Raw genomic sequence first — 20,651 nt, 5'->3', positions numbered from 1 at the left:
TCGTTGAGGCTCTGACTCTCTACAGAGACAGTGTTTCTCCTCAGTCTACCTCCTCCCTCCAGCAACATATTGAATTCCTCTTTGGCTAGAAAAATTTCTGCTTGTGACTGGAGATAGCCAGCCTTGAGCACCTCATACCTGGCTGACAAGAGAGGGAAGGGCCTGAGCTGACCCCGCCCACTCCCTGTGTTGTGCTGGCCCACACTGACCTTGACCTTGACCTGAATGCTGTGCTCTCTGTTTGCTAGGTTCTCCCCTATGGGTGTAGATCACATGAGTGGGCTTTCTGGTGTCAATGTCCCAGGCAACGCGTCTTCGGGCTGGTGCATCTTCATCTACAACCTTGGTCAAGATGCCGATGAGGGAATCCTCTGGCAGATGTTTGGCCCCTTTGGCGCAGTCACCAATGTGAAAGTGATTCGCGACTTCAACACCAACAAGTGCAAAGGCTTTGGTTTTGTGACCATGACAAACTATGAAGAAGCCGCGATGGCCATAGCAAGTCTGAACGGCTACCGCCTGGGGGACAAAATCTTACAGGTTTCCTTCAAAACCAACAAGTCCCACAAATAACTCGCTCATGCTTTTTTTGTACGGAATAGATAATTCAGAGTGAAGAAGTTGAAACTTTTTTGTTAGTGTACAACTCATTTTGCGCCAATTTTCACAAGTGTTTGTCTTAGTCTAAATGAGAAGTGAAAAGGTTTTTATACTCTGGGATGCAACCGACATGTTCAAATGTTTGAAATCCCACAATGTTAGACCAATTTTAAGTTTCTTAAGTTATTTCCTTTAAATATATATTAAACAGAAATCTAAGTAGACTGCGTTGACTAGCCAGTCCCTCGGGGGGTGGTGAAACTGAAGCATGCTTTAACTTCTGAGACTGTCTAACACTCGTTTCATCCGGTGTCGCCACAAACTGGATAAAAAAAAGAAATGACCTTTTAGTTTTTGTTTTTAAACTAAATATGTTAGACAGATGCTGAGTGTGCATTTTCTCAACCACTTCAACATTTTAAGTGATTTCTGCTTTGGTTGACATGATATTGCCTCCCCAAGCAGGTCCATTTGCCACCTCCTGCACACTCAGCCCCAGGCTCTGCCGAGTGGTCCTGGCAGTGCCCTCGGGCCATTCGATGTGGGCCACCACACAGGAGGGGGGCACACACTGGGCCGGGCCCTCCCGAGGAGGATACGAACGTGTTTCGTAAGCCCAGGCGCCAATGGGAATGGACCAAAGAGTTTCAGGGAAACTCCATATATTCCCAAGTGAGATCTAAGCTCCAGGGACGCCTGAAGATGTGTTGCTACTCTGACATCCCAAATCCCTGTTCATACGTGGCATGCACGGGGCCCCACACTTCGGATACTGTTGTTCACAATCATTTCTCCTGTCTCCAAGAGCATTTAACAGAGCTCGAATGCGTAAGATAGCTCTATTTTTTAATAACACATAAACATTTGAGCATTGTATTTCTCGCATCCCTTCTCGTGAGCGCTAGACTTTTTTCTATTTTAGTCAGATTTTGTTTTGAAATTTTGCTTTCGTATGAACACTCAGCAGAAAAGTACTTCTTGCCAGTTATCTATTAACCAAAAAAAAAAAAAAAAAAAACTTTGATTTGTAGTTTTAAAGATTAACCCTCAAAGTTCTCTTCATAACTGCCTTGACATTTTGGGTTGTTCTGTTAATTTTCTTTTGCTTTTTTGTGTTTTTTGTTTGTTTTTACTTTTGCATTTAAGACCATTAAATTTGATTTTGTTTTGCTCGAATTTTGTTTTGTTTTTTATTTTACCTTTTCTTTCTTTTTGGCTAGGTGAGGTACAGATGGCCCAGCATTCAGGGAGGATGTATAAGATCTTAAAACAAATATTTGCCTCAAGACAAAGCATTTACAAATCTGTGACGCAGGAATGTGCAGTCACAGATGGTGTTTTTTTAAATGGGGAGCCGGTAGGGAGAGTCCGTGAGGGCCTGAGAAGTAGCCAGGGTCAGACCTCCAGGAGGCTCCTCAGGAGCGTGGTCTGGTTTTTATAAATAACTAGTGTACAGAGAGAATGAAAAACAGGATAACTTAGTACCAGCAGTTTTTAACCTTGACATGAGATTAAAATATGTAACAATAGGCTGTTTTTTAGTTACCAATATCATGGAATTGCGGCATTATTTATCTATTTATCTATTTATTTATTTAAATGGGAAAATATGGCCAATAGGTACAGCCTTCTTTGGAGCAGATCAGTGTTCTGAGAAGCCCTTGAAAAATCTGAGACGGCTTGTCCCTTCCCTGTTACCCTCGTACTTTGTTGAGGGGCTGCCAGCTGCGTGCATTATCCTCCCAAATTTAAGGTGTTGCCACGTTTTTTTTCCACAAGAGGCCAAGTTCATACCTTGAGGCCTTGTCTCATGAATTGGCCTGTGCCATGGAGGACCACCTCCTTCCAGCAGAAGCTTCCAGAGCCTAAGTCAAAGCCAGCTTACGTGCCTCCTCCTAAAACCCAGAACACAAAGGTTTCCACTCTGTCACCCCAGAGTGCTCTTCACCCTGGGACTGGGATGCTTTTCTGGAAAAATATGCCTGACAGGTTGTGCAGCCTCAGGCCAGCATCTTCTCAGAGATGAGATGCCTGGTTCCGAAACCGATCCTTAAATCTCATTGACACACCGTCCTGTCAGCCCTCGCTAGTGCTCGCTTTCTTATGTGGATTCTGTCATAAGTGTAAACTGAAGTGACGGTGGGCTTGCAGCCAGCACTACAGCTTCTTTCTCCTCTTCCTTTTGATTTGAACCAGATTGATTATTCTGATGCTGGCCCAGATGAGAAAGAAATGTAAAGTACACATGAGACTTTGAAAGTCACCTCAGGTTTCACAGTTGAGTAAAATTCTTGTATTATGTGGTCGCCACTCTCTGAACAGCCTTCTAGCTAAAAACCTCAGTGTGTTTCTTTGGGAGTTTCAATTTACAGGTGTGTGGAAGGGTTCCACTTTTGACATGTTCCTCCTGAAAAGCAATTGTCATTCTCATCGAGGTACCAGATCCTGGCCCTGTGTCTGAAAAGTTCATTACATATTCTCTAGGCTTGTTTGCAAAAGGAAGATCACATTTTTTAGAAGTCACAAGCCAAAAAAGAAAAAAAAAAGTTTTTTAAAAAATTTTTACACAGATCAATCATATTTGTATTTCACGAAATAAGTGCTCTCCTTTTATTTGGGAATTTTGATGGAAATGAATTAAGAGTAAGTAAAGATAATTTATCAGAAGTTTGGTTTGGTACATAAATACCAAAGAGGCTTAGCTTGAACTCTATTTTGGCCTGTGTAACTTCCCCTAACAGTTGTTTGCTAAGCAGCTCCATCCTGCAAACTTGGTTCTGGCTGAGTTATCCATTTTTTGCCCTTGGCTTTGCCTTTCTTTAGCTTTTTGATATAATGTGCCAGGCTGCGGTTTTCTGTGCTGGCTGTGCCTCTCCTTGCACTTCCTGTGACTGGGATTCCCGTCCATAGGCAGATGGTGCTGGGTGGGCTCCGCCTTCTTTGTTCAGAAAGCGAGAGTCTTGCCCTTGCCAAGGGCAGCTGCCTTAACCTTCGAGAGTCTGCACTTGGTGTTAGTGCTGGAAACCCAGCGTCCAGGGTCTGCACCATGCTGCTACAGGAGCCGGCTCCTCTGAGCTGGCAGCTGGGAGGTCCCTGCTGGATCAGACAAGTAGATGAATTATTGGCAATAACTTTTATTCTCGTTGGCCTCCAAACTAGGGCCATTGACTGACCCAAGTCCACCATCGGGCTTGAAAAATCAAAGTTAGAATCACCCAGCTTTTCCATTTCACATCTGATTCAGTTTGAATTTTTTTCCCCCATGCTTTCTGCAGCCTTCCTGGGTTGGATAAGAGAATAAGGATAAGCTGTTCAGGGTCTCTTTTTCCCCACCCTGCTCTCTAGCCCTCCACCTGAAATTCTTCCCGCCCTCCCAGGACCGAAGGCACCCCCCCCCCCCATCCATCAGCCTTCCAGCCCAGCTGCAGCCGCAGTCGCAAGCGCTTTCTGTCGAATGGCACTAATAAACTGACCCTTGCTCGCAACAGCAGCAGAACCTGAATCCCAGATCTCCGACAGGGTTCCAGGTTCTAAACCTTTTGATTTGCCTCTGACTTCTAATGATTGTATCGTATATTTTTCCACAGCCTTTTAGCAACATAGTTCAGTTTTTCCACTAAGTCATTTTAAAAAGAAAACTTACTTGTAAGTCACCGCCAGGACCTATGTTAGGCTGACCAATGGTCTGAGCAGTGACTGTGAGAGGACTGTATTGCACTTCCACCGAAAGAGAAGGCTTGTCCGTTGGTTGGGGCCACCTCTTTACCATGTGATGTTCCGTTTACAGTGACTCGCTCGGGGTGGGGGGAGCTTCACTAACTGGTCCCCATGTTGTACAGTAGATGGGTAGACATTTTGTATATTAGTGTGTTTTAAGTTATTGATTTGTTTTATATAAAATAATTTATTTTTCAGGTACCATTTTTCATTTTAACTTTGTTTTTACATGGGTTTGTTTTCAATAAAGTATGACACTGCTGTCCAAAAGTCAACAATAAAATGAATCCCATTGTGTTATTTTGAGGATGCTTATGTAACTAGCTTTTTTTTCTTTCTTTCTTTTTTTTTAATTTTCAGGGGGGGAAAGCCCTTCTCAGTTTTCCGTCTCCCCATTTGCCTTTTTATCCTTGTGAATAAATGTTCTTTAGTGTTTTAGGAGGAAAAAAGCAAACCTAGATTTTGATAATCCAGAAGATTTCAGATTAATAAAGAAGCTTTGAAAGAGGACCATTTTTCAAAATTTTGGTGAAGTGCGAATATTTTTTGTCAATGGCTTTCTCAAAGAGAATGAAACTTTTGCACCATTTTCAGAGTTTTTATAGAGATGCCAAATTGATATATTTACATGTAATGGAAACATGAAAAAGTTTTATTAAACAATTGTTCATAGCTGTGTAGACATTTTAATTCAGTTTCCAGAGTTCTCAAAGCGTATTTTTGGAGTACAGAGTGGTAATGGTTTGGGGTGTTACGATTCCAAACGTTTGATTGTCCAATACTTAGTTCTTTCCACAGGTATCAGGTTTGTGTTAAACACTGTATGTGAACTATGACTGGAATTCTGTGATATTTTGGTAATAAATGAAGTGGGATCATTGAGATGTGGTGCTGTAGGGGTGATGGTGTGTAACTTGTAAGCAGCCAACGCTGACAGCGCCAGCCAGGGCTGCAGGTGACTTGCTCATAGGTAAACTTGGGCTGCCCACTGCCTAGCTTTTCGTGTGTGCCAGGCCATGGATGGAGGGAGGAGGCCCTCAAATTCTCCAGCCTGGCACCGGGCTGTGTGACCTGCTTTCCACGGCCCTCTGCCTCTGCCCAGATGTTGTCACCTCCCTTGGACATACTCATAAGCCAGCTTCCTCCCCTCAGATACCAAGAGGCCCCTCATCTCCAGCTTCAAATGTTCTTGGGCCTCCTGTGTCTTGTCCCTGGGTGTTTCCTGTTTGTTTGCTCCCCATTCCTGAAACCTGTGGCCATGCTGAGTCTCTTCTAACACTGATCTCCTTTGGTGATAGGAAAGTGAATTCTAACCTGGAGACAGGACAAGCACAAGGGCCTAAGGGTCAGAGTCTTAGGTTTGAACCTTGGCTCTGCCTGCTCCCCAGTGTGCAATGCAGACAAGGCACTGACTCACCACGCCTAGTGCCCCCGACTGTGAAATGGGGTCTATAACACCGCCCCCTAGGATACTCTGAAAAGGAAAACAGATCAAGTAGGTACTGCACTTGCCATGCCACTCCGAATCTGAGAAACATCCAGAAGGAAGGTTGGAGTCAGCAGAGCAGCAGCCTCCACGCTCCCCTACGGCTGGTGGGCTCCAACGAAACCCGCTGATGGGCCGCTCCATCAGGCACGCACATAGCCTTCTCTAAGGTCACTGTTGTTTCTTTTGTGTGTGTGTCTCCTGTAGTTCTGGGTTCATCTCCCTCTTTTCCAGATGTGGCTGAACAGCCCCATGGGTTCTGGGGAGGCCTCAGAATATCCAGCCTGTGCCTGTCACGGTGGGCAGGCATGCAGCACCTGGGGAAGAAGGCCCGCACTCCAGCAGGAGATAGTTTCAGGAGTGTTCTTCGTATGCTCAGACCCAGAGGCCAGTGCAGGGTCTCCAGCACGGGCTCCTGGGGTCTTGGGCAACTCCTTGGGCGTGAACAGTCCCAGGCATCGTGTGCAGCTGTTCACTGAGAAGAAGGGACCACCAGGCTTTTGGCCCTTCCCAATGCGACAGAGAGCAGGACTTATCAGACTGTAGTGCACCCTCCTCCCCCAGGGGCCCTGTTAAAAGGCAGATTCACATTGGGCAGTGTGGGGGTGAGCCCGAGAGCCTGCATTCCTGATGAGCCCCAGCGATACCCCCAGTCCAAGGACCACTCGAGAAGCAAGAGGTTTAATGGAGCCCTGAGTGGGGCTGTGTTTTAACAAAGCCTTGCCACCCCCATCTCCACCTCTGGTGCCAGGGACGGCTTCTGGCTCCCCCTCACCCCAGAGGTGAGAGGCTGAGCCCCAGGTGCCAGGCAATGGAACCCTTGCCACCAGACTGCCTCAGCGCCAGCTGCTTTCATGTTCTGATCAAGGTTGAGGCTCTGAGGGCCTGATGCCTGCATCCCTTTGTCTTTAGGTTTTTGTTCATTTAACCTCAATAATTTCTTTGCACAATTTGATAGAATTTCTGGAAGAGAAGGGAGAAAATCATGATGGCCAGTGTCATCTCAGAGAACCGCAGTCTGTGTTTAGCGATAAGCAAGACTGAGTCGTAACGTGAGTGTTTCTCACTGGGCTCTGAGGGGCTTGGTGAATGGACCACTTATCCTTTGCCCCTGGCCCTGGAGCCCCCACCGAGCAGGACAGTGGTGGAATGGGCCAGCCTCTGACAAGCGGCAGCCCAGGCTTCCCAGCCCACCAGCATTGGGAAGCCACACTGAGTCCTGCAGAATTAAAGCTGGCCAAGGAGCATTTGTCCCAAGTTGCAGAGTGCTTTGCCCACTTGTCTTGGTGGTGGTGAGCACATTTTATTTCACCCAGGGGTCCAAAGGAACAGACCAAAGACCCCCCACTCCACGCATGGGTATACTGAGTGCTGAGGCGTGTTGGGCAGCAAGGGGCAGCAAGGGGCCCCAGCAGGCGAAAGTGACAGCAGTTAACTGGAGGGAGTTGCAAGGAGCTGGAGGTAATGGTGAAAAATGATAGCTGCTGTCAGCTGTGAGCCATGCTGCGGGCTTTACGCAGTACCTTTCTGCACATGGTGGGCACATCCGCCCCACGAGGAAGGCGTTGGAGTATCTATTATTCCCATACCCATTTCACAGATGATACGCTGGAGCTGAGACAGCTGGAAAACAGGCCACTCAGTGCTGTGAAGGGAGCCTGATGTTCACTTCCTTGAATGCCAGGTCCTTGCCCCTTCGATTGTCCCCTCTGCTTAAATTCCACCTCTTGGGCTGTCATCTCTCACTGGTTGTGTGGACTGGCCCGGGGCTGGGAGGGGACAACGCCATTTCAGTGGATTTGCACAGGACATCTGGCGATGGTGTGTGTGCTCTGATGGAGAAGGGGGCAGGGGTGAAATGAGAAAATTGACCACAACTCAACTGTTCCAAGGTAAAAATAGAAAGTAGTAAGTACGAGAATCTTAGAGATGTGTCAAAGAGGGAGGTAGCAAGGTCCGAGCACTGCAGGGAGAGTGAGAATAAAATCAGGAGGAAGATGAGGCGTCTGGGGCCCGGACATACAGAAGAATGAGCACAACTTTATGCTTTGTAAAAAGCCTTCTGATTTCTTTTTTCTTTCTTTTTTTTTTTTTGTAATTTTTTTAAAATCCTAAAACATTCCACTCATCTGCTTCCGTGACAGAAGAAAAAGAAATAAAATCTCAGTGTTTAGCAAGCTATTTTTAAACCCTTTGGTTTAAAATTGCACACAAAGATGTAGTCTTAAATGTTTTAAATTTAAAGAGATGCTGTGTGGAAAGCAGTCTCTTCCCCTTTTCAGGCTCTTTTAACTGCTGCCCCGCCCCACTCCCATGCCCAGTGCAGGTTATATCTTTAAAAATCCAAGAGTCAGACTGGAAGGCATGAGCAGCGTGTCAGGGAGGGTGAGGAGGCAGAGGACAGAGGGAAGAGGAGGCCGAGACCCTCCAAGTCACCACTTTGTAACAGCAGGTGGGCTCCTGATGGGCTAGGGGACCCCTATCCACCCCTTGAGCATCTCAGAGGAAAGGCCAGCATTCTCTGGCTTCAGGATGCACCTCCCGTCACATGGCCATGTTCTCCCTGTCTCCTCACATCGTCGTCTCCCCTCTGTGCATGTCCTTCTCTGTCTACATTTTCCATTTTTATGACCCCAGTCGATTTGGGGTCTTGATCACCTTTCTAAAGACTCTGTCTCCAAAGAAGGTCACTTTCAGTGGTCCTGGGCCTTAGGACATCAACATATCTTTTTCAGGGGACTCAGTTCAACCCATAACAGACCCCTTCAGGATTCGTCACTAGGTCTCCTCAAGTTCTCCAAAGCAGAGCACAGGGTGGGGGTAATTGCTCGCCCCTCACTGAGTTCCCCCCGGTGGAGTTCAGGGAGGAGGAGACTGAGCAAGCTGTCTGTTTGGCCTGGAAAGTTATGCTCTGCTTGATTTAGTGTGAAGAAGCCAGCAGGATGGACTACATAAGTTGGGGGGCCCAGTGGAAAATGAAAATGTGGGGCTCCTTGTTCAAAAATTATTAAGAACTTCAGATAAACAAAATATGATCCATCTACATACTGGAACATTACACAGCCATAAAAAGGGAGTGAAGCACTGTCATTCCCTACGACAGGGATGAACCTAGAAAATGTGATGCTCAGAAAAGCCAGACATGAAAGGCTATATAGTGTGTGATTCCATTTATGTGAAATGCCCAGAATAGGTAGGCTGCATAGAAAGTGAATTAGTCATTGCCAGGGGCTGGTGGAAGGGGATGAGGAGCAACCGCTAACAGGGACAGGTCTTCTTTTGGGGGGACGAAAATGTTTTGGAACTAGATACAGGTGGCAGTTATATGACATTGTAAGTGTACAAAGAGCCACTGAATTGTTCACTTTAAAATGGTGAATTTTCTGTTATGTGAACTTCACCTGAATTAAAAAACAAAACTCATCTTAGGGGCTTAACTGCCAAGAGTTTGATATGTGCAGTAGACCAGTTGACCTCATCATGGGTCCTCAGCCCCTGTGGTGTCCCCCTTTAGCACTCCAGCTTGCCAAGTGGGACCACTCACACGAGAATACCGAGTCTGTCCACACACTCTTTCAACAGACATTAACTGAGGATCTATGCGTTAGTTTGCTAGGGTAGCTTAAACAATGGAAATTTAGCATCTCGCATTCTGGTAGCCTCACCCAGCTCTCTGCCTTTACCTTCAGATGGTGTCCTCCCTATGTGCATGTCTGCGTCCAAATTTCTCCTTTTTATAAGGACACCAGTCCTATTTGATTTGGGGCCCTCCTTACTCCAGTGCGACCTCATCTTAACTAATTATATGTGCAGTGACCCTAATCCCCAATAAGGTCACATTCTGATGCATTGGGGGTAATGTGAATCTGTGGGGACACACTTCAACCCATAACAGTCTCCTGAATGGCTCTGGAGAACAAAGATCGATGAAAAGGACACCATCCTTGTCCTCATAGAGCACATGCTACACTGCTCAAGGTTACACATGATGAGAGAGGCACGGGATTCAAGCGGAAGTGTTCAGGAAGGTGTAAAGCCTTCTGACGTGGTCTCGCCATCCAAGCGCATTCTCAGTGGGCCCATCTTGTCCAGGGTCTAAGCCGATTGGGTGTTTTTCAGGCCACTCTGTGTCCTTTCAGCTGAGTCCTGGCCGTGCACAACAGAATAGAAATCTTAAGAGGCGTAACCCAAAACCTGATTCTTCACCACAGATTGTTAGAGAAGTCTTGCGGGAAAGGCAGACGACCATTAGTAACGGAAGTGCTGGAGGCCCAGACGGGGAGCTGCAGACAGTGTAGCCCTGCACTGCTGCCTCAGACCCCACACTGGGGCCTGGCCATTCCCTCAGTCCCTCCATTCCAGAGACGGCCCAAAGGCAGAGGGAGCAGGAGGGAGGAGGGTTGCAGCCTTGAAGACCCCAACCTCTCACTCCGTCTATGTCTTAGAATCTGCCATTTCCCGCTGTGATGGTGACGCCAGCCCCGAGTCTTGCTCCAGCCTCCCTGCCCAACCCCTGGCAATGCTGCCCCTTCGCCCTGCCTGTGAACCATGGCCTTCATTTTATGAATTCTGATGCTTTGATATCTTGGGGTTTTGCTGGCCCTGGAGGGACTGCCCCTCCCCAAGGTGGCCAGTTCCTAGAGACGAAAATCCGCTCGCCGAGGAGCAAGCCTTCCATGCGCCAACCAACCAGTCCAGAGCTGATGTTCCCAGCTGCCTCTATCATCGGCTCTCATACGCAGGGCCACTGTCTGTCTGTCCTGACCACCCCAGGGCCAGGCGCTGGACAGCCGGGGCCAGCCGCTATGCCCCAGAGCCCACTGAAATCACTCACACTAGCCAGACTCTCCCTCTCTCTGGTTTCCTAGCCACCCAGCTCTCCTCCCTCCTGCTGCCTGTGCATGTCCCTCCAGAAATAACTCTGCGTGTTCAAGCAAATCTACCAATCTATACTGCAAGGTGTTTTAGGCAGGGGAGTGAGGCCATCAGATCTGCGTCTTAAGCCCACCTGAATGCTGAGAGGGGAATGGCTCTCTGCACGTACAGCCCCAAGCATCTTCGCAATTATTGGCCTATTTCACTCAGCAAATGTTTTCAAGTTCATCCAGGTTGTAGCATGTATCAGAGCCTCATTTCTTTGAATGGCTAAATACCAACTATTCCATGGTAATCATAGACCACATTTTGTTTATCCATTCATCTGTCAATGGACACTTCTGTTGCTTCCACCTTTTAGTTACTGTGAATAAGGCTGCTGAGAACATGGGTGTGTCACTATCTTTCAGTCCCACTGTTTTTTCTCTCTTCTCCCCTCCCCATCGCTCCTTCCTAGGTCATGGTAACAGAAGAAGAGTTGATAATGGCACCCAAGACTGAAGAGACAGACCCTAGCATGAGAAGGCCTAAGAAATATGCTAAAAGCATACCTCATGCTTTGTGACTTTCGTGGGCCCCAGACACTTTTTTGCTTTCATGGGTCCCATCCTCCATTAAAAAATAATTTAAAATTATATTATACAAGTGAGTTGGCCTACAAATGATGCAGAACAGGGCAAACTGCCCCAAGTTGTGGGAAACTCAAGCCCTGAACTGAGGGTGAGGAGGGTTCTTGGTGGAGTGTAAGAAAGTATTCGAACACATGCCAAAGCTAGAGTCAAAAGGAGAGTTTATTAGAGAAGGGGTGACATTCTAAAGACAGAGCATGGTCTCCTCTCAGAGGCAGAGAGTGAGAGAGCCTGAGAGAGACTCAGGGACAGAGACAGTAGAAAGACAAGGACAGCAAGAGACAAGGACAGTCAAAGACACTGAGAGGGACCCTAAGTGTTTGGGCAATTCAGTTTATATATCATTTTTAAAAAAAAAATTATTTATTTTAATTAGTTTCAAGTATACAGCACATTAGTTAGACATTTATATAGTTCATAAAACAATCTTCCGCAACTGCACCCTCCCCTGATCTATTAATGCTAACTGCATTCCTTATGCCGTGCTCCCTATCCCCGTGACCATCCATCAGCTACTCATCTGTACTTCGTTAACCCTTCACCCCATTATATATCATTCTTTAGTTCCTGTGAGTTACAGTTTAAAGAAGTTGTTTACCCATTTTCTTTTGACGTGGATGGTGAGGAAGGACAGGAGTATGTAGCGCAAAAGGCCTGCTGGCAGTTCCCAGCCTGTGATCCGTAGGTCCCCCCTGGTTTTAGCCACAGGGAATGAATGATTTTATTTTGTGTAGAGCTCTATTTAAATACTGTTTTTCTGTTTTCCCTTTGGAGTGCGGGGAAATGGGCTGTCAGCAGTCCCAGTAGAAACTGTCCTTCTTGTGCAGGTGTCCTCGGGGTCTGGCTGCAGGGCTGCTCAGCACATTGCAGTCTCTGGATACAGCTTGATTTAACACTTTAGTTCTCTTGCCTCCTCCCTACAGTGCAAATTAATATAATCCAGGCTAGATTATACTTTTCCTTCTAATTTTAAAAGAAATTAAACATTTGCAAAGGCCCCCAAAGGATTGTGGGCCCTAGGCACTTAATAGGTAACTCAGCCCTGCTAAGCAGTCAGGCCTGGTTTTTTGAAAGGTCTGATTGTCTTATGAGCTGTGTAAACTCCTCCCTGATGTTTCCACAGGCCGATCCTTTGCACTGGAACATTCCTCCAACCTCACCCCCGATGATCCCTTTCTTTGAGGCGAGTCCAGCTGCCCAAAGCTTCTCAAACACCTTTCATTGACACATCAGAAGAGGCCAGATCCCCTTATCAATAAGACAGAAGCTGGAACAGTCCATTTAAGTAAAGAGAAAGTCTTCATAAAGTCAGGCTGCAGAGGCAACATGAAAACCCTAGAGTCATCTAATACAGAATTAAGAAAAAAGGTCCATTCTATACTAAAATACCTGGAACTGGCTTAACGGTTGATGCCTTTCAGTATGAATTGATTGAAGGTTGTATCTTCTCACACATTTTTATTCTGATCATTATGCTAGATTGTCTAAAATTTGTCGAAGAGCAAACTTCATGCACGAGAACAATATATCCACTCATGGCCAGTGGACACTGACAATATGATAAATGTTGTTGGCGTTGTTTTACGTGATGCCAATTCCTGTCCAGGTGCTATCATGATTCTCGTTTATCTTCCTAATGGTGATGTCACATTACACACCGACAACTTCCAAGCAGATCCCACCAAGTCCACATGCTTTACCTAGGTACCACACACTGCAGCCCAGAATATTCCTTTCCATCTTAGACAGAAGTTATCTAGTTTGCCTTAGAGGCTGTAACTCTAAACCCACATACTTTTGTCTGGGGCACTTATTCTATCAGGAAAGAGGTCTTCCTAAGTCATTGCTGATATTTTAGGTTCAAAAGTGGGCATGTTCCAAGAAAAATATGAAACATTACAGGGCCTCAGTGTACCAGAAGTTAACTCCCTCATCACTACAGGCATGTGCAATTCACTGATTCACTTTCTTCTAATAATGAAAATTAATTTTAAGAGTTCACAGTCATTTAAAGAAGTGTGATGGGAGATACGATCAGATTTTGGCTTTTCAACCTACCAGTGGACACATTCTAACAAGTTAATGAGCATAGCAGATGTTATTCCCCAGACCAAAGTAAGCACTGCAAAACGTGGAATTCTTTATAGTGAACACAGCAGCTACCTAGAGATGAAACGTTTTGTGCAGTGGTCGAAGCCGCAGAAAATCATAGGTACCGTGAATGTTGGCACCTTGAAATCTCAGTGCACAATGGAGAAATATTTTAATGAATGAAAATTGGAAGCTGGATATTGATGTTACCTCATAGGACTCAGAAGTAGTAAGTAACTTGGGTGAAGGCATAGCTTGTTAGTAGTTAAATTTTCAGTGATATGAAATATACTTTATGTGAAAAACCCATGAAGGTCACTCATTTAGCTTATTTTCTTATTTACATTTGAATAATATGTTTGCAGTGCTGAGTGCCTCTCAGTATCATCCATGATAATAAGACCGATCTCTGTAGTAGCTTTGATTCTTACCCCTTCCCATGGGGACAATTATGTTCTGCATCCAGCCTTAAGAGAGGAAATAAAGGCAGGTTCAGGGACAAAAAGGATTCAGGATAATAGATAACGAGATTGAAAGCATTATTTAGATATGTGTGTGTATATATATATATGTGTGTGTGTGTGTGTGTGTGTAATCATATATCTTTGAGATTAATATGGGGCATATTTTTATGAGATAAAATTTCATATGATAGGTATACTCAAATAAAAAATTAATCTTAAGTTTGCTAAAAAAAAAAAAAAAAAACTTTGATGTCCCCATCGTAGCCCTTGAATGGCTTAGCTTCTGGAGGCCCCCACTTCTTTGCCTTGAAAATGGAGAATAACGCTGCTGACTTTAGAGACTGGAAGAAGAAATCAGTGCCTGCCATATGCATAGCCTTTGCTTCCATGTCACCCTGCCCATGCCCAGCAGACAGGCCAGGGGTCTATGCTGGGACCTGGGGACGAGACTCAGCCCTAGCCAGAGCCAGCCAGATTCTCTTTCTGATGCTAGCCATGTGGCCGTGGGCAACTTCCTTCCCCTCTGCCAGCTTTGAGTGCCTGCCTGTATGAGAAGGCTAATGATAGCATCCACCTCGAAGGGCTGTGGAATGGCGCTAAATAAGATGCTGCTTCCTGGGGCCCAACACACCGTCTGGAACAGAGGAGGTATGGTGCCAGTGCCAGCAGCTATTATTATACCTCGAGAAGGAGAACAGGAGATGGAAGAGAAACCACCGGGTAGAAGAGGGAGCAGAACGGGAAAAAAGCCAGAAAGAGAGCAGACGGATGGCAGAGGCCTGTGGGCACCAGAAGCTAGGACGAGCAGGGCGCTCTGAGCCAAAGGCTGACACAGAGGGCCTGTTTTCAGGGGCTGCCCTGGCCAAGCCCCACAGACTGAGCAGCTGCCACAACAGACGTAGGTTCACTCACAGTTCTGGAGGCTGTGGGTTTATGATCAAGGTGTAGGCAGGGTTGGTTTCTCCTGAGGCCTCTCTCCTTGACCTGTAGACAGCCATCTTCTTCCTGTGTCGTCACGTGGTCTCCCCTTTGTGCGTATGTGTCCTAATCCCCTCTTCTTATAGGGACACCAATCATATTGGATTAGGGCCCACCCCAACGACCTCATTTTAACTTGATTATCTCTTTAAAGATTGTATCTCCAAATACATTCTGAGGTGCTGGGGGTTAGGACGTCAACACATGGCTTTGGAGGGACACCATTCATGGGACAGAAGGATCATCCAGGTGCCCCCATGAAGCCTGGCTGCATGGTTAGATGTCCACCTCCTTCATTTGGGTTCATTACGGCAACAAAGAGCCTAAGAAAGCCAGTATGTGAAGCACCTGGCACTCGGCCTGGCCTGGTAGGAACTCAGTAAGTTGCAGCTATTATTGTTATTGAGATTATTTGGTTGGCAATATTAATACTAGAAAAAATATCATTTTGATCAAAAAGATGAAGAACCTGATTATATAATGCTAAACATTACAATGAAATTGGAGACCTGGGCTTATTAAACCTATATGCTTCCTAAAATTTAATAACCAAATGAAAAACTGTCAGGAAGAGAGGAAATCGACAGAAACATAATCACAGTGAGAACTGAATATTATCCTATGGCATATTAAGTGTAAAAAAGAAACACTTGATTTAGCATTCTCACTCCTTGGTACTTATCCAAATGAAGTGAAAACTCACAAAAACTCTGCACACTGATATTTATAGTGGCTTTATTCATATTTACCAAAACTTGAAAGCAACCAAGACGTCCTTCAACAGATGAATGTATAAACAAGCTGTGGAACATCCAGACAATGGAATATTATTCATTGCTAAAAAGAAACGAGCTATCAAGCCATGAAAAGGCATGGAGGAACATCAAATGCATGTCGCTAAGTGAAAGAAATCATCTTAAAAGGCTACATACTAAATGATCCCAACTCTATGGCATTCTGGAAAAGGCAAAACTATGGAGATGGCAGAAGGATTAGTGGCCGCCAGGGGTTGGGTGGTGTGAGGGGATGAATACCCAGATTGCAGAGGACTTTTAGGGCAGTAAAATTTTCCTGTGTGGCAGATACGTCATTGCACATTTATCAAACCTTATAGAATGTGTAACACCAAGAGTGACCCCAAATGTAAACTATGGACTTGGGTGACAATGATGTATCAACGTAGGTTCATCTATTATAACAATTGCTCCTCTCTGATGCCATGATGGTAATGGGGGAGGCTGCTGGGGAGCGAGGGTTACATTGAAAACTGTAGCTTACGCTCAACTTTGCTGTGAACCTAAAGCTGCTCTAAAGATAAAGTTATACATTAAAAATCACAACAAATAAGCTGGAGTGACCCCTGGGTCCTGTGTCTCACCCTCCCCAGGCCGTATAATCAAACCCCTCTAACACTTATGAAGCGTGTGGGTGGGGGGCAGCCCAGCCTCTAAAGTGGCCCCCATGACCCCTACCTCCTATATTAATGCTCTTGTCTGACCCTGTCCCCTCGAGTGTCGGCACAACCTAATGAGTTCGTTTTAACTAACAGAATATAACAATTGTGATGGGTTGTCACATTCAAGATTTGGTTACAGAAGACTTTGACACTGTCTTGCTGGCTCCCTTTTGCATCCTCAGTGGAAGCCAGCTGCCACTTTGGAAGCTGCCGTATGTCCATATGGCAGACTAAGGAGGGCCACCAGCCAATAGTAGATGAGAAATTGAGGCCCTTTGTCCAACAGCCGGCAAGGAACTGATCCTGCCAGCAGCCACAAGATCTTGAAGCAGAACCTCCCCTAGCTCGGGAAGATTAGAGTCCCACTTGACACCTTGATTCCAAACTTGTAGGACACCCTGAACCAGAGGACCAGCTGGATGGCCCCCAGATTCCTGACACACAGAAAATAGAGAGTATATATACTTGTTTTAAGCCATTACGTTTTCTGGACACTTCTTATAAAAGTGCCGCACAGAGATCCCTTGCTCCTTCCACCACATGAGGTATATTGAGGTATAATTGACATACAAAAACCTGTACTTAATACATTTGTATATATATTTAATGTACTTAATGTCTACTAATGTATACAATTTGATGAGTTTAGACATACACCTGTGACACCATTGCCACAATCAAGGTAATAAAACATGTCTATCACCTCCAAAGTTTTCTTGTATCTCTTTGTTTCTTGGGGATTTTTGAGGAGGTGGGGTAAAGAATTCTTAACAGGAGATCTACCCTCTTAACAATGATTTTAAGTGCACCATGCAGTATTGTTAGCTAGAGATGCCATGTCACACAGCAGAGCTCTGGAAGTTATTCATCTTGCATATCCAAAACTTTATACCCATTGAACATTCTGGGAAAAAGTTGAAACTAACCATGCTGAACCTATCAGTCAACTTCAGAACGTGTGATACTTTTTTGTAAGAGAACAGGACATCAAACCATTAGTCATGCAAGACTCTTCAACCCGCCCCCCCCCAAAAAAAATCAAGGGGACTTTTCTAGATTAAAGGAAGTTGAAAGAGATGTGACAACCAAAATATAATAAGTGAAACTTGATCGAACCCTAGATTTTGTTTTTAAAAGCTATAAGGAGAAAATTGGGGAAAGAATAACATAATTTTATCTGATAGAATTTGACTTATTTACTCAATGATAATGACTGTCCTGGGGTGATAATGGCATTATGGTCTTATAGAGAATGCCCTTAGGAAATACATTACATGGTTAAGTATTGAAGAGGAAACATCATAATGTCTGCAACTCTTTTCCAAATCGTTTAGCAAAGCGGATTTTTTGTACAGATGCCCCTCCACTCACGATGGGGTTATGGCCAGATAAACCCATTGTAAGTTAAAAATATCACAGGTGGAAAACATATTGGATACACCTAACCTACCAAGCATCATAGCTCAGTTTGGCCTATGCTTGACATCAGAACACTTACTTTATCCTATGGTTGGGCAAAATCATTTTTCTGCCACTGCCCAGCATCACAGGAGAGTATCATACTGTGTACCATTAGCTCGGGAAAAGATCCAAATTAAAAATTCAGATCTTTCAGCAATAAACAAACAGGACAAACAAACAGAGACTCATAGACATGGACAGGAGACTAGTGGTTACTGGAGGATAGAGGAAGAGAGGGGAGGGGGGAGGTAGATGGGGTAAAGGGTTCAAATATGTGTTGTGAGAAATGACTGCAGTTCTGGTGGGGTGCCTGGTGCTTGGAGCAACACGGTCATCAGAAGCAGATGTGGACTTACAGACAAGGGTACATTGCAGGGAGGGTGCACACGCCTGACCTATTCTGGGACTTCTTGCTCTAGGGACAGGATAAAGATAACACAGTGACAGGAACTAGAAAAGATACTTAAGAGGAGACAGCTGAGAACACAGAGGTAGCTTTGAGGCTGGATCTGGCAGTTAGCTGTAGCTTGTATCCAGCTAGTATCCACTGACCTTAGAATAACAATTACTTAATTACAAAGCCAGCATTATTGTGGAACTTAATAAAAAGCCATGGAGACAGGGGTAGGAGATGCTAGCATTGCCAATCCTCCTCTCCCTTACCCATGTTAGTAAAAGCATTTCCAGACTCCGACTCTTCCTCCTAACCGTCTCCGCAACAAGTATGTGGCAACAGAAAGAAATCTAACTATAGGTATATATATACACCATCTGTTAAATTGTACATCTGAAACTTACTAGATTTTGTTAACCAATGTCACCATAATAAAAAAAATAGATTATATAATATATATATTTGGATTATATCTCTCTATATATACATATGTATATATATACATATATATGTATACACACATGCATATATATGTTTATATATATATATAAACAAACAAACCACCTTTACTTTTGCATATATGTTTCTCCAGCTGTCATCATTTCATCTACTCAGAGCAAAGATTCCTTGGAGGAACCTATAGAACTCCCTCCACATGCAGATTAAATGTTTAATTGCTGTCCCTCCAAACAAATCAAAAAGCTCCAATCTGTTGTGTTTGCCAATTTTCATGGTGTAAATGCTTCCACTATGGCTAATTTCAAACCATTAATGTGGCATCATTAAACACAGAATTGGTAAGCAATGTACCAGCACACATCGCATAGTATTTCTAGCATACAGATGTGATATATGTAAATAACCTCAGCAGCATAGATAGTAGCATGTAGTAAAATAATTAGAAGCTGTTGAGTTTTGAGTATTTATTGCTTTTGTCTTACTATAATCCACTCAATCATAAGTTTATACAATCAATTTATAAATAATGTGTGTTTAGCAACTGGAGCCAAAATTCCCCAAAATTTGACAACTCTCATCAGCTAGTACACCCTGACTCTGGCACACCTCTGTAAAAAAAATCTCAACCCACTGAAATCTGGTTTCTATAGCCACCGTTCAACCAAAACCCTTTTGCTCATCTCACCAAAGGCCTCCCTATTGTAAAATGCAAGACACCTGACCTGTCTTGCTTCAGTTCTCTGTAGCATTCATCACTGCTTACTCCATTTGCCTTCTCCAAGGCCTCCGGGTCCTCTCTCTACTTGTTGACCAATCCTGCCCAGTCTCCTTTAAGGGCTCTTCTTCTTCAACTTTACCTTTGGGCCTTTGATGTATCTATTTGACACATTCTCCTTGGGTGCCCTTGTAGGACGTCATGGGCCCAAGTACAATTAGAAGGTCTGTTGCCCAGGGGGCAACAGATCTTAAGCCCATGTCCCTTGCTCCCACCTCAAATTGGCGTTCCCGAGGGAAAGAGAACACAGGGTATGTCCAACCCTGAAGCCAGAGAATGTATGTTGCCTCCCTTTCAAATACCATAGATCCGCACAGTTTAATAATGCAAAAGCCTTCAAATAGAGCAAATGCAACATACATTAACTTCCCTAAGGAACCAGTCTTCCCTCTCTCCAGCCTCTGATAGCATGGCCACATCAAGATACCACCACTCAGTGGCGGCATTCTCTAAATGGAAAATAGTATCTGGGTGCTGAGAGGACAGAGGCCTGAGCTTCTTCAGGGCAAGGTGTGTTAATTCACACTGAATCGATGAAGGGGTGGTCCCACCTAGCCTGGTCTCAGTGACCCCTTCCTGTTCTGGACCAAAACCATCAGGTGCCTTCATGAAATGCTGTACAATAGTGGGCTCATTCGCTCTTGCTCTTGGAGTAACTCAGTTGTCCGTCTGTTGGTCACCATCAGTCAGCCAGTCATTGTCAGTGAGAGCCAGAGTCAATCACTTGAAGGGGTGGTTCGCTGGTCAACCAGTCAGAATCCAACGCAATCCGTTCTTGTGGTGGGTCGTTCTGCCTACTTGTCCTTAGGGCCACTGGAACCCTGCATGTTCTTCTATCAGGGGTCCCGAACCCCTGGGCTATGGACCAGTACGTCAGTGGCCTGTTAGGAACCGGGCTGCACAGCAGGTGAGCAGCGAAGCTTCGGCTGTAGTTGCAGCCGCTCCCCAGCACTAGCATCACCGCCTCAGCTCCACCTCATACCATCTGGGATTTTCAAAGGAGCACAGGTCGCTGGTGCCAAAAAGGTTGGGGACCAGGTGCATAGGGGAATCGACGAAGCCTCCGCCCCTTCGCAGTCTTATCCTACCAAAGGTCTCTGCCTCACAGAAGTTCCCCGGGTCACATCCAGTCATAGGTTCCGCTCTTCCGAAATCCTGTCCTATCATAGGACATCTCTAGGAATTCCCCTCCCTCTTTCAGGCCCCCCCCCTCTATCGGAGACCTCTGTCCAAGGAAGGCCTGCCTCCTTTGAGAGTTCTATCCAA

The 20,651-nt window shown here is 45.2% G+C and overlaps 1 protein-coding gene across 1 annotated transcript in view; it reads left to right on the top strand.

The window, feature by feature from the left end:
- Positions 1-5,199, top strand: part of ELAVL1 (ELAV like RNA binding protein 1) — a 35,894-nt gene extending 30,695 nt beyond the window's left edge. Inside the window, exon 6 of the mRNA XM_016163127.2 lies at positions 249-5,199. Coding sequence (XP_016018613.1) covers positions 249-573 — 325 coding nt within the window. The 3' untranslated portion in view covers positions 574-5,199. The remainder of the gene's footprint in view (positions 1-248) is intronic.
- Positions 5,200-20,651: the final 15,452 nt, after the last annotated feature.

Source organism: Rousettus aegyptiacus, unplaced genomic scaffold, assembly GCF_014176215.1.
Source record: "Rousettus aegyptiacus isolate mRouAeg1 unplaced genomic scaffold, mRouAeg1.p scaffold_m13_p_16, whole genome shotgun sequence".
Classification (NCBI taxonomy): domain Eukaryota; kingdom Metazoa; phylum Chordata; class Mammalia; order Chiroptera; family Pteropodidae; genus Rousettus; species Rousettus aegyptiacus.
The sequence above is the reverse complement of the archived record's forward strand: the minus strand, read 5'-3'. Positions and strand labels throughout refer to the sequence as shown.